Consider the following 14,352-nt stretch of genomic DNA (forward strand, 5'->3'; position numbering starts at 1 on the left):
AGACAGAGGATTAAGGGAAGCTACTCAAGGGAAAAAATATAATAAACAAACAAGGGAAGGAACCGTTAATAGGATTATCTACACCAATATGGTTGTGCATGGCACAAGTGAAAGATCCTTTGAATTTAATCATATGAAGAAAGAATCCTCATTGAACAAAGAAGTATGCCACAAAATATTTCTCCTTTATTCCACAGTTATTATCTCACTCCAGCTTTTTGCAGTCTTTTTGTTAGTTAGCATCTATAACTGTGAAATAAGCTAAGATAAGATAAGAATACTTGTTCATAAACATAGAAATGTGTCTTTTGGCACCACATTGCATTACTCATACCCCCCGCGGGTTAGGGGGGAGTCCCATATTGGTTGGGACGAGAAAGAATTTACCCGATGCTACCCAGCATGTCGTAAGAGGCGACTAACGGTTCTGTTTCTCCTTTTACCCTTGTTAAGTGTTTCTTGTATAGAATATAGTCAATGTTTGTAAAGATTTTAGTCAAGCAGTATGTAAGAAATGTTAAGTCCTTTGTACTGGAAACTTGCATTCTCCCAGTAAGGTCATATATTGTACTACGTTGCAAGCCCCTGGAGCAATTTTTTTATTAGTGCTTTTGTGAACAAGAAACAATTAACAAGTGGCTCTATCCCATCTCCCCCCTTTCCCCTATCGCAACTCCCCTCTTTCCCCGTCGCGATATAACCTTGAAAGGTTGAAAACGACGTTAAACACCAAATAAAGAAAGAAAGAAAGATGCATTACTCATAACACAAAGACAACAGTCAAAAGCATAATCGTACATGAATACACTTTGAAGATCAACTTTTACATAAGCATTTAAATAATGAGGAATAGAAACCAACTTGCATAGCTTTAACCAATGAAGATTTATTATATAGAACATTAATTGTAAGGCACTTAGAACTATATATATATATAACTATATATATTAGGATTTGCGCCACATAAATACCTTTATTATTATTATTAACATATTTGAAACTCTTCCCCTCAGCCACTACAGGCTATCAGTCGGGCCGCATGACGCCGCCCAAGTACCTGCTGCCTCACGTACGGGTCTGCTTTGGCCCTACCGGTCAGCTGGTGACCGTGCTGCCCACACGACCGGCGGAGGGTCAGCCCGCCAAGGTGGAGATTCACGACACGCAGCTGATGCTTCAGGACAGCGATGAGATGGAGGACCTCAAAGTCTTCCCTGGGCCCCTGGTCAGGTTAGTGTCAAACATTGGTCATTGCGTGATTGGTTGATTAAAACTTTTGTTTTGTTAATTGCAACAAAAGCGTCTAAATGACAGAGTTGTGTTAACCCCTTCACTGCCCACCCCGTACTAGGTACGTGGTAATGTTTGGTTTGTCGTATGCCCATAACCGTACCTAGTACGGGGGATTTGCATCAGCAACATTTCATGTTATATGAAGTCTTATTTCAGGACATTTCTGAAAACTAAATGGGAGGTAACCACTGTCCAAGCACTTGAAGGGGTTCTAAACACAGTTCTTTCCCATTGACCGTTCGGATAAGTTAGTACCACGTGGTGAAAACTTTGTTGGAAGTTTAGAACCGATCTATAGGATTCACAATGGCAGCCGAAAGTTGGACCTCAACTCGTAGACCTGTTTTGAAGCGATACAGTGTTCTGGAAGCTCTACAAGAAGTGATTTATGGATTACCACACAGAAGAATACTTTTATGGGCTGTAATGTGAGTACCTGATGTTTGACACCAGTTTTAGCAGTGTTTTGTGTGGTTTTACGTGCTGCAATGTGTGTGTGTAAGTCCGGAAACTAATTTTTGACAAAAATGGTCATTATATCAATGTTTACTATAACAATCACAAACAAAGTCCAATGATCATGTCATCCTATAATAGCCAAGGGTATAAGCAAAACACATGCCAAAGATCTAAGAGATATCTCAATAAATGATCGAGCAGTGAACAGATTAGTGAACCTACCGAAGAAAGCAAAATTTTGCCCTGGCACACAGCAATACCAAAATGCTGTTATACTGTGGCAGTGAAGGGGTTAAGCATGATTTCTTGACATGTCGTTATATACCATCGTTTCACAAACAGAATCTATAAAATGATAACCATAATGCTTATCAACATTTTCTACTGAAAATAAACAATGACAGAGTTGACATGAACTGATTCCACTTTAGCTTCAAGGAATTGGTTCCGTATCTTCAGGACAACCCACAAAAAGGTGGGGATTGATTCACAATATGAACATTATGCTTCAAGGTAGCTGGGAAATAAAAGAATTGAAAACTTCACACATTTTTACTAATATCTAGTGATATGGGAATGATACCGAGTTACAAACTGATGGGTCAGGGAGGGAGGAAAATAGTTTGTTAATGTTCTTGCTTCAGGTTTCTTCTAGCAAAAGAGCATGGCAGGAGTATAAGTTTTTTTTTTTATTATCTGTAAAAAGTAATAACCTTAATCAAATCAGGCAGAGTGCTAGTTGAAGATCTCAGAAAGAAACAGACATGTACGCTCTAGATGTTTTGTTGCACATGTCGTATGCATTTAGAGTGCATCATTCACCTGTATTTTTTCCAAAAATCTCTTCTCTTGCCGCTTGTCTCGCGATTCATGTATAGTTTAATCTGTTAGTGTTCTGATGTAAGTCCAGCAGTAGATAGGTTAAGCCTATTTTAACATACTGGAAATCTTCCAGTAGGTATTAATTTAGTTTTACTAAAGCCTGCTGGGACACAAGTAATGGGTTAGTGCATTTGTAAACAGGAATCGCTTGACAAGTGGCCCCCTTCATCCCCCCCTTCCTCGTCCTGATATGGCTCTGCGTAGTCGGCTGGACGTTAAGCAACAAATAAACAAACAAAATTTAGAGAGCATGTCGTAAGAGGCAACTAACGGATTCTGTTTCTCCTTTTACTCTTGTTAAGTGTTTCTTGTATAGAATATAGTCAATGTTTGTAAAGATTTTAGTCAAGCAGTATGTAAGAAATGTTAAGTCCTTTGTACTGGAAACTTGCATTCTCCCAGTAAGGTAATATATTGTACTACGTTGCAAGCTCCTGGAGCAATTTTTTGATTCGTGCTTTTGTGAACAAGAAACAATTAACAAGTGGCTCTATCCCATCCTCCCCCTTTCCCCGTCGCGATATAACCTTGAACGGTTGAAAACGACGTTAAACACCAAATAAAGAAAGAATTTAGAGTGCTTATTTCCCTTTGTTTCTCAGATCTGTAAACAGTTACATTTTTGAAGTGACCACAACCAACCCGCTGCGTGTTTCATCACTGTATCTGACTTACTTCCCTTTGTTTCTCAGATCTGTAAATAGAGTGTACATTTTTACAGCAACTCGAACCCTCTCCAGTGCTTGCTTCATCACTGTATCTGACTTACTTCCCTTTGTTTCTCAGATCTGTAAATAGAGTGTACATTTTTACAGCAACCCGAACCCTCTCCACTGCATGCTTCAACACTGTATCCGACTTACTTCCCTTTGTTTCTCAGATCTGTAAATAGAGTGTACATTTTTACAGCAACTCAAACCCTCTCCACTGCATGCTTCATCACTGTATCTGACTTACTTCCCTTTGTTTCTCAGATCTGTAAATAGAGTGTACATTTTTACAGCAACTCGAACCCTCTCCACTGCATGCTTCATCACTGTATCTGACTTTCTCTCCAAGGAATGAGACACACAAGAACGACGTGCTGATGTACTGTCAGAAGATGGCCAAGGAGTGTTCAGAGGACGTCGACATGCTGGACCGAGAGTCTGCAGAACTCATCTGGAGACTCCTGGAGCTGCTCCTCAAGCAGAACGGGGTCAGTGTCTGCAGCTCATTTGCTAGCAATGTTGCTGTTGTTTAGGACATGTACAATGTTTTGCGTTGAAGTGGTGTTGTTTAGGACATGTACAATGTTTTGCGTTGAAGTGGTGTTGTTTAGGACATGTACAATGTTTTGCGTTGAAGTGGTGTGGCATTTCATAAAGATGTAAGGTTGTTGGGTTTGTCAACTTAAACAAGAGGCGAAGCCTTCAAGGCTCACGTAAGAAATCGACAAACAGAAACACAAACTCAATCACTCCGTCATACACACACACACACACACACACACACACACACACACACACACACACACACACACACACAGAAAGAGCATAGGTGAAACTGTGCAAGAAAGCGAGACACTAGATCTAGATCTGTCTGTCTGCATGTAGCCTACTTACAAGGACACGACTGCCAACTAGTCTCGGCGCGCTCAAAACTATTAATGACCGAGACTTTCCTTCGCGTGACCCTCTTGCGTCATAATGTGACGTCAATGTAATGTGACGTCTTCAAATGTTAGAGTTTCTACCACAGACATACACACGCACAGACGCACGCACGCACGCACGCACAGACAGACAAAGTTACGATCGCATAGGCTACACTTACGTGAGCCAAAAATGGCAAGACGTACCGTATTTGACGGACTACAAGCCGCGACTTTTTTTCAAAATAAAATCGCATTGCGGCTTATAAAAAGATGCGGCTAAAACGTTACCTAAACTTGAATAGCATTCACCTGATGGAAGTCGCCGCGGATTTTCATTTCGCTCGATTAGCGATTACCGGTACTTTATTAGCTCTCTACTCAAGACTCGGCGCTTTTCTCTTTTTTTCGCGAATCTTCGTTTGTCAACAAGTCATTGTGACAAGATAGTGTACAGAGAAACACCGGATGTATCAGGATCGCGCGCGAGATTTCATTTTTTTTTGTGTCTCGCGATAGTTGGAGGAGCGAGAGCCGCCATGTTGTGTTTTCATCTGCTTGAAATGTGCTCAAAAGTCGTAAATCATCCCAAAAAAGCTTATTCCGGGCGGGACTACATGTGTGTGTTGGTTACAAATTGTGTGTGTGATTTTTTTCTTCAAACTTTTTCACTTTTCTTCTTTGTTTCACTTGTTTATTCTCGGAGCCGATTTCGCCAAATACCGTACTTTCGTTTGCCTGGTTGTTTTGATTGATTGACACGATCTGATTATATTTTTTTCGACGGCGGCTAATATAGTGACGCGGCCTATACGTGGCTCGTCCCAATTTTTTTGTTAAAAGTCGGGGGTGCGGCTTATAAAACGGTGCGTCTTGTAATCCGTCAAATACGGTACACACATACATGCCGAAACACTAAACACAGCTGACATGATAGCTACCCAGAGAACGACCCATGCCAGTAAGTGTTTCTAAACCCCCTCACGGTAAAACCATTAGGGGCATGTTCCCGAGTAGACGTGGTGTGGAACAAAGAGGCGATAATTAATTGTACAGTGGTACCTGTGATGAAAGGACACCTTTGTGACCAGCCAAAAGTGTCCCTACAGTGCAGGTGGTCTGTCGTGACAGGTATGGTTTAGTCGAATTAATAGTTAAAGGGAAAATAGGTGTCTTTTCATGGGAGGTGTCCTCTCATTGGGGGTCCTCACATTGCAGGTGGTCTGTCGTGACAGGTATGGTTTAGTCGAATTAATAGTTAAAGGGAAAATAGGTGTCTTTTCATGGGAGGTGTCCTCTCATTGGGGGTCCTCACATTGCAGGTGGTCTGTCGTGACAGGTATGGTTTAGTCGAATTAATAGTTAAAGGGAAAATAGGTGTCTTCTCATGTAAGGTGTCCTCTCATTGGGGGTCCTCACATTGCAGGTGGTCTGTCGTGACAGGTATGGTTTAGTCGAATTAATAGTTAAAGGGAAAATAGGTGTCTTTTCATGGGAGGGGTCCTCACATTGCAGGTGGTCTGTCGTGACAGGTATGGTTTAGTCGAATTAATAGTTAAAGGGAAAATAGGTGTCTTTTCATGGGAGGTGTCCTCTCATTGGGGGTCCTCACATTGCGGTTGGTCTGTCGTGACAGGTATGGTTTAGTCGAATTAATAGTTAAAGGGAAAGTAGGTGTCTTTTCATGGGAGGTGTCCTCTCATTGGGGGTCCTCACATTGCAGGTGGTCTGTCGTGACAGGTATGGTTTAGTCGAATTAATAGTTAAAGGGAAAATAGGTGTCTTCTCATGGGAGGTGTCCTCTCATTGGGGGTACCACTGTAGTAGGTCATTTCCCTTTTTGTGCGAATGGTGTGAACATTTTGTTCTTTTCCCTGCTAAAAATGGTTAACGTTTTTGTGTGTGCTGTTATTTTGTTCTGTGTGTGTGTGTGTGCGTGTGTGTGTGCGTGTGTGTGTGTGTGTGCGTGTGTGTGTGCTTGTGTGTGTGTGTGCGTGTGTGTGTGTGTGCTTGTGTGTGTGTGTGCGTGTGTAAATGCATGCAATTAGTGTTCTTTCAGCAAGAGGGTATCACTATGAGATAGACAAGAAAAGTAGTCAAACCCTGCAAACTTAACATCATTTCTTTCCACTTCTTTCTTCAGACAATCATTGGCACAGACATAGCAGACCTGCTGCTAGCAGGTCACGAACCATCAACTCAAGAGTATGCCGTCAGCGGACCACGAATCGTTCAGAGCACCGGTCAAAGCTCTGACCCCCTCAACACGCCAGACAAAGAGGATTCTCGCTCGTCAAGTCCAGCTGTGCGCATATCTACAGATCGCACGGTCATCTCGGCCGCCCAGCAACTGGAGGAGTCCACTGACCGCTTCAGAAACTTGCTGCTGTATGGGAGAAAGAAGGCTAGTATCAGAGCTTCATTAATTGTGGACGTTGTACCTGTTTGCAGTAACAAAAAATGCCAAACTAAAACAAAATGTCAACGCTTAAACACTGGAACCCCCCTTTGTTCAAATAATACAGTTGCAGCTAACAATTTTGTCGCTGATTTCAAACAGAGCCAAGGTCAATTAATTAGTGCAAGAGATGAATCATATTTTTGTTTCGTTGCATTGCAAAGCAATCAAGTGCAACTGAAGAGCTATCATCAAAATCATCAAAGCAAAGTTAAACTGTCAGTAGCTAATCATCTGCAAAATAAATTCCTTTGTCAAACTTTGCATTCTTTGGTTTGTAACAGGAAGCACTGGACTGGGCAATGAAGCGGAACCTATGGGGTCATGCCCTGTTCCTTGCCAGCAAGATGGATAACCGCACCCACGCCAGCGTCATGACACGCTTTGCGAACACGGCGATGCGGATGAACGACCCGCTGCAGACACTGTATCAGCTGATGTCGGGACGACAGCCTGCCTCTGTCACTGTGAGTGGATGTGTGTGTGTGTGTGTGTGTGAGTGTGTGTGTGTGTGTGTGTGTGTGTGTGTGTGTGTGTGTGTGTGTGTGTGTGTGTAACTGCATGTTACATTGACTGTATGTATATAACATGTGCATGTGGTGAGGAAGGAGCAGGCAAGTGGCCCAGTGGGTGTGTAACACAGCAGATAGCACCAACTGAAACAAACTACTAGGCTACTAGCTAGGAACATGACACATGATTCACAACTGAAGCAAACCTGAACATATTCAATACAGTTTCCTCTTAATCATATCGATATATACACAGCACCCGTACCCCTTGCCTTTTGAGACCTCAAAAAATCCAAACGGACTCTTTAAAATTAAAACTGAGGTAAATTTACTCAGGCAATGTACAGAAAACCTGAAAAAGCAAGGTTAAAATCTGAGTTGTTTTAAATCCAGGGGGTCTTTTGTCTTATATGGGGGGTTCCACCGTATACCTTCAGTAACAGAGATGGAGTTAGCCGACAGGTTGAGCACAGTCAGGTTGTGAAGGTGTGATAAACCACTCATGTCCACAAGGCGATTGTGAGCCAGCGACAACTGAAACACAGCCAAATTCAAATTGAAACATAGGCAAAAACAAAGACAGCTCTAACTTCTAAGCTGGATTGGGAGAAATTGCTCTGTGTCTGAAGACCAACTCTGCTTAAGTACAGTCATTTAAATACCATCCACCATTGTATTTTCACTAACATCAAGTAGGGGCATTTGCTCTGCCCCAAATGTGATGCTTATTCTAACAAGAGGAAGATGAAAAGAAAAAGAAAATGTGCAAAAAAACTCAGTAAATCAAGAATCAAAAACCAAGAAAGGTAAGTTGTTGGAACGTTTGTTATTGACAAAAGTACGTTACAGTCACAAATCTGTCGACCCAACGGTCTTTTAAGTGCACAGACAAAAAATTAGTTACGAAAACTTATCTTGATGGAATTTTCTGCCGCTTTCCACGAAGCCGCAAGCGAATAAATCAGCAAAACAAGGCAAGGAAATGGGTACTGACAATGGATAATAATCATCATCATAAACACAAATCTCATACTATATATTCATGCTCATCGTACAACACTTGTATACCTGCTGAAGCCTAGGGCATAACTGAAGAGTGTCAAGCTTGGTGATGCAATTGTGGTCAGCCACCAGCGTGGTCAGGGAAACATGACATGGCTGAAGATCAAGCCGCCACAAGCCCTGGCGACTCCAATCAACAATCACATCATCTTCTGCACAAAAAACAATTTTTGTTTGATGGTGCATTAGTAGTCTGTCTTGCCTTTGGCTATACTTTTATCCCTACTGTAAACATGTAATTACATCAAACCTTGTCTACTGTTATCCGCTGTTTTTAACGACTCCTTTCAACTTGAAAGGAGTTGTTAAAAACGGCGAATAACAGTAGACATCCCATGAGCCATCGAGGATCCTGCCAGTCTAGGCTGGCCAAACTTGGCCCACGTCTCCTTGCTATGTCATCAATTTATTACGTCACTGTCTTTCGCTGCGTCATGATGTTTGTAGCGTCATTGTTGAGTTCTAAGCTTCAGCTGGACAAATCTCGGTCACTAGAGGCTAACCAAGAACCTTTCTTTCTCTGTACGTTTTTGCGTCTGTGTTTGAGACTTTGACAGTGTGTGTATTTGTGTGCGCACATAAGTGCATGTCAATGCGTATGTTTTTATGTATGAACAAGCATTGAAGAAAGAGTATTTGCATGGTTCTTAATCTGTGTGTCTGCTGCTTCTTTTTATATTTATATCTGCCTGTCTTTCCCTTTGTCTGGTATGTCAAACTCAAAGTGCGTGCGCATGAGTGTTTGTATGAATGTTTGCAGGCGTGCGTGTGTGTTTGTATGTGAGAGTGATAAAACACATGTAATAAGTGTATATTTTTATGATATGGAAATTGGAACAGAAATAATTATTCATCAAGGACCGTTCCAGGAAATAATTGTGAAGATTTTTGAAAAAAACGGGTACAGCTCATCTATAATAAAGCGTATGAATGTTGAGTGCACAGCACAGGTGCTTGTATCAAAGTGTGAGTAGACTGAAGTAGTTTGCTCCTTTGGTCTTACTGTAGTACGGATAAGGAGCCTAAAAAATAGAAGTTCGCACCACCAACTTGCTGTGTTTAAGCTCTCTAAATCATTCTCTTTACCCTGTCCTCAAATTTTTCAGGCTCAGAAAAGTTATTAATCTTCGACTTCAAATAACATTAACAAACACAAAACCAGCATTCACCAACTTACCAAAATATTCGAAAATGTGGTGCAAAAAACAATTTAGACAGACTAGAGAGCAAGCTTGAAACGGAACGAATTGATGGTGCAACCTTCCAATGTTCCATATGTTATACTCCTACAATATCCATACTTCAGTAAGGTCAAATGAGTAGGACACTTCACTTAGAAGTTAGATACAAGCTTCTGTGGCTGTGCACTCTGCCACTCAACATCCATACGTTTTCTACCACTGTACTACTACTAGTACTAGTCACTACATCAGAGAGAGAGAAAAAAACATCAATATCTTTTCACAAGTCATTCCCTCTGGTTCACAACCACAACACAACTGAAATATCTAAATTTAGTCATTTGTAAGTCTATGGAATATATAGAGCATCTACGTGCTGTATGAACACGCTAACAGAGAAATTGCCATCGCACAGTGATAGTTTACCTTCGAGATTGTCGGCCATGTTCAAGCTTTCGCGCTTTCATAGTTTCGCAGTGAACAACATTCTAGCCCGTCAATAAAAAGATTAAATAAACAATTTGAAAATAATATTAACCACTTTTGTTAAATGTGAATATGTAAAATATTTAATACATGTATTTTATAAAAATAAGTTACGCACATATATTGTCAGTAACTGCGAACCTAATCCATAATTGGTCTCTCTCTTTCCGGTCGCCATCATGAAGTGAGAATCAGATATGCTTGTTTCGATTTCATCGTCATTAATCTAAAGCATCTTAGCTTCATATTTTTAAAGTACGTCTTGGATGTCTTGTATGAAACATATGCTAATGATCAATATATATTTTGTGTTCCAGGGTCGAACTATGTTCGTATAGTGGTCTCAAGATCTACCCTGGCCACGGGAAACGCGTTGTAAAAGTTGACGGAAGGGTGAGTTTTTAATTTTGTCATGAAAAAAAGGAATTTAGATTCTGTGACATTGTTCAGAGCCAATCGAACGTTATTCTTTGCTTTCTCAAATCTGTAGCAACAAACAGCTGTGGATCAGAAACGTACGGCCAATATCACTACGTTACGTAGCTTTAGCAGTATTCAACATCAACTTGTCAGATCAACAACTGAACAAGGCAATGTTCTGCTGAGCCACACATGCTTCCCTGCTTGAGTGAGTCGTTTTTTGTAGAAATGTTGACAAGATTTTGCCTCTGACACATTGTGATGTGATGGACGTAGAAATAATTCTCATCGGCGTGATACATCACAAACACACACACCAGCTCTATGTACCAGCAGCCTCCATGCATAAGTCAGATACTGTAGCATACTTGTACAGAACATTTTGGCAGTTTTCAATCATCGATTACAGCAAATTGACAAAGACTGCTCACATGTTATGTAATCAAAATAAAGAACGTTCTGCAGACCTGTTTACCAGTACGATTTGGGCGTATTTTGTACGCATACGCGACACACGCACAAAATACGCATAATAAAAAGTCTAGAATACGTTTTCCGGTGTTGGTGGTGTGCTGATTATGGGATGGTACAACTGATACCGGTTTCGGTCGAAGGGAGATAACTGTGACAGCGAGTCTTCAGCTGTGGAAACCTTGTTCAGTTGTTGCCAGGTGCGATCGTCTGGACAATCGTGGCAAAATGAAGCGGTAAAATGTGCCAGTTTCGGATGACTGTGCCAAGTCTAAACAGCAGAAGCAGCAGATTTTCTGGGAGAAATATAAGAAAGAGCCAGGAATTGTGGAGTCTACTATGGGAGAAAGTCATGCACACTGCAGACCTGTTTACACTACACATTGAGCGTAGTAAACTACGATTTTGGTCCCCAAACTACGCAACTACGCATGCTTGTCTTATACTACGCAAACGTTTCGTTTCGACTACACATTTTGACATTTTGAATACGCAAAAACGCGAGCGAGTTCCGATCCATAATTTGTACTAACCGGTTGTGTACTGCGTGCAAAACATGCCCGGCGCCCGCGAGAGTAGCGTAGTCAGTTGGTCTTGCTGCTGTTATTACAACAATTGCGGGCGTTTCAGCACATACTTTTCTGAACGCGGTCACTTCGTAGCTCATTCTTTCTGGAGGGAACAAAATGGCTACAGCGACGAACTCGGATTCAGAAGACTTTGGCGATCAACCGCCACGGAGCAAAAAAAAGAAGCTTGGTCAAACTCCCAGCAAGGCTTTTCTGCCAAAGTACTATGAGGAGCATCCATGCCTAGTTTCGTGGAGAAAAGGGAAGCATTTTGCCCACTGCACTGTGTGCAACACGGCTTTTTCAGAGAAGCACAGTGGGCTTTACGACCGTGTAACCGCCACAAGAAAAGCACTTCTCATGAGGAATTCGAGAAATCCCGACCAAAGCAGAGGAAAAATTGGACTGTTTTGTGAAGAAACCCGTGCCAGGGAAAGAAGACCAAGACAAGCTCACTTTTGAGAGATCGGTAACCAGAGCAGAGGCAATGACCTGCCATATTATTATTATTGCCGACGCAAACCTGTTCTGTTTATATATGCAAATTTGCCTTCATGTTGATACACATACTCCCAGTCCCTACTTTTTGTGACTTGATCAAGTTGATGTTCTCAGATTGTCACAGGTCTTGAATAGGGGGTCCCACTGTATATGAACTGCATACCCCTCAACATAGCTTTTTTTTAACAAATCATGAAATGTTCCAAACTAGTTAATAATTTTTTTCTTAACAAATAAACTTAATGCTTGGCTTGTATTTTTGTGGGGGCTTTGTTTGTATTTGTATGAGGAGTATTGTTCACATTGTAATAGTTTTGTTTGGAGTGTTGAGTGTTTGTTTTAGTACGGTATAACAAGTAACTGTTCTGTTTTGCGGTTTGGGTTGATCAAATTGAAATACTACACATTCACCTGCCAAACTACACATTTGCCTTATTTTCACACCCAAAACTACACATGGTACATTTCAGGGGTAGGCAGGTCCGACTGCAAGTATTGTAAATCAGATTTCTCCGTTGCCCATGCTCGGAAATACGACATCGAATGACACTGCAGTTCCAAAACTCACCTGGACAAGGTTGCTGCAAAGAAATCCGCTGAAGGCTGCCAAGGAATTATGAAGTTCATTCCCGCAAAGCAAATCCTGCCAGAAGAAAAGGCTATTGTCCGTGCTGAAGCAATATTTTCTGAGATGATTGTAAAAATAAACTTGCCAATGTCAACCCGCAGATGTTATTTCACGAACTTCATCTTTTCATTATCAATCTGTTTGGAAGACCACTGGTTATAATGCTATAAACTGACATGTAAATAAAATTGTTTTATCCCTGTTGTATTGAAAGGAGTTAAATTCTGAAGGTGTTCACAAGACAAAACACGTTTGCACCCAAGCGTACATTTTCCCTAGCCCATATGGCTTTGCTTGCAAAGTACACCAACTTTTTCAAAAAGACACTCAACTTTTTGGGAAAGTATTCTTACCTCGGGTTTAGGGTTAACAGGCCTGGTTCTGCCTTTCTAATGATGTGTTTGGGTTGACTGATTTTGTACGATTTTATATATTCAGCAGGGGTTGGCATGTGGCCAAACTTGTCCGAAATCGGATTTTTTGGGCACCAATGAAACGTATCCAGGTTTCCCAATTGCTTCGTTTTCGGCCGATTTATGTGGAGCACGGGATGCGCACAAAAAATATTGGCGGTCTAGAAGTGTCGTCTGCGCAATGATCGCTGCGGCTTTCTTGACCGCCAAGGACGACCACGCACGTTGTGAGACGTCATTCGTTAGACCTCAATGGGGGAAATTTCCCCATGGGTGCTACACAAAAATAAATAGTCTAGAAATGTGGCTGGGTTTCTTAGCTTTCCAATGCAATAAAGAAATGTTCATTTTGTTATAAAAAAAAAAGTGTTGGCAGTTTGAAGTTGGTCTATTGTTTTGGTGACTCTTCATGTCATTGTCAATCAACGTACCTTGCAGTTACTGTAACTACTAACTTACAGTACCCCGCTGATGCTCGCCAATTTCATTCCTTGGGCAGGTGTTCCACTTCCTGAGCAAGAAATGCGAGCGTTCCCACGCCATGAAGCGCAACCCCAGGAACATCCCCTGGACAGTGTTGTACCGACGCAAGCACAAGAAGGGTCAGACAGAGGAGGTGGTGAAGAAGCGCACCAGGCGTACCCACAAGTTCCAGCGCGCCATCACTGGTGTCTCCCTCAGCGAGATCATCGCCAAGCGTAACCAGAAGCCTGAGGTCCGCAAAGCCCAGCGAGAGCAGGCCATCAGGTAGGGGAAAGATTTTTACTTTTGTAATTTCTTTTAAAAAAAGAGGTATGAGTTGGTAGCTTGGATGCTTTCTCTTTTTTTTTTTTTTTACTAAAGTATTGGTATTAATCAAGTTAGTGGACTTAAAGGCACAGTAAGCCTCCCATAAACCATAACAGATACTGTCGGGCTTTTACACACAGTACAAACACCCTTCCATTTGAACGCTCACCAAACGGGAACATCCTAGATGCCCTACGTAAACAAGCGAGCAATTATTTAAGAATTAATTTTGCAGATTGTCTCGGACACTTTTTGGACCCATCCTGAACTCAGGTCAAAAATGAGTTACCTCCCTTCGGGTCTCATTCTAAACTGGCGATAGCCGTGGACCGAAGAATGTTTTTGGACCGTGGTGCGTTCTTGTGAACCACAGCCGTTTGTTTCGTGCATAAAAACGTGCTGTTGCAGATAAGCTCACATCGAGTCGCATTCAAATTACTAACTGACGAATACATTGTGGAAAAGGGAAACTGGATCACATGGGTTCACGATGGCTCAGGGGTAAGATAAACCACGCAAAAATAAATTCTTTGAAAATTGTGACCCTCCACCACGAAATGAGTCGCATGTCACCTCGTGCGGTTCTGCGCTAGGC

General features: G+C 41.7%; 3 protein-coding genes across 3 annotated transcripts; 2 read left to right on the plus strand and 1 right to left on the minus strand.

Moving 5' to 3' along the window:
• Window positions 1-1,013: 1,013 nt before the first annotated feature.
• LOC138957094 (protein transport protein Sec16B-like) lies at window positions 1,014-7,398 on the plus strand (the record flags this gene model as incomplete). Its single annotated transcript, XM_070328265.1, has 5 exons — window positions 1,014-1,230; window positions 3,694-3,832; window positions 6,411-6,671; window positions 7,010-7,192; window positions 7,330-7,398. Coding segments are annotated over 5 exons (869 nt in total), but the record flags the coding sequence as incomplete, so codon positions are not given.
• Window positions 7,399-7,426: 28 nt separating this feature from the next.
• LOC138957097 (centrosomal protein of 97 kDa-like) lies at window positions 7,427-9,942 on the minus strand. Its single transcript, XM_070328267.1, has 4 exons — window positions 9,907-9,942; window positions 8,306-8,451; window positions 7,669-7,771; window positions 7,427-7,443 (listed from the first exon to the last, which is right to left on the minus strand). Exons 1-4 carry the CDS (start codon window positions 9,923-9,925, stop codon window positions 7,427-7,429), a joined length of 285 nt encoding a protein of 94 aa, XP_070184368.1. The 5' UTR covers window positions 9,926-9,942.
• Window positions 9,943-10,081: 139 nt separating this feature from the next.
• LOC138957095 (large ribosomal subunit protein eL24-like) lies at window positions 10,082-13,719 on the plus strand. Its single transcript, XM_070328266.1, has 3 exons — window positions 10,082-10,150; window positions 10,284-10,359; window positions 13,468-13,719. Exons 1-3 carry the CDS (start codon window positions 10,146-10,148, stop codon window positions 13,717-13,719), a joined length of 333 nt encoding a protein of 110 aa, XP_070184367.1. The 5' UTR covers window positions 10,082-10,145.
• The last annotated feature ends 633 nt before the right edge of the window (window positions 13,720-14,352 follow it).

The sequence above is a fragment of the Littorina saxatilis genome, unplaced genomic scaffold, assembly GCF_037325665.1.
Source record: "Littorina saxatilis isolate snail1 unplaced genomic scaffold, US_GU_Lsax_2.0 scaffold_2656, whole genome shotgun sequence".
Classification (NCBI taxonomy): Eukaryota; Metazoa; Mollusca; class Gastropoda; order Littorinimorpha; family Littorinidae; genus Littorina; species Littorina saxatilis.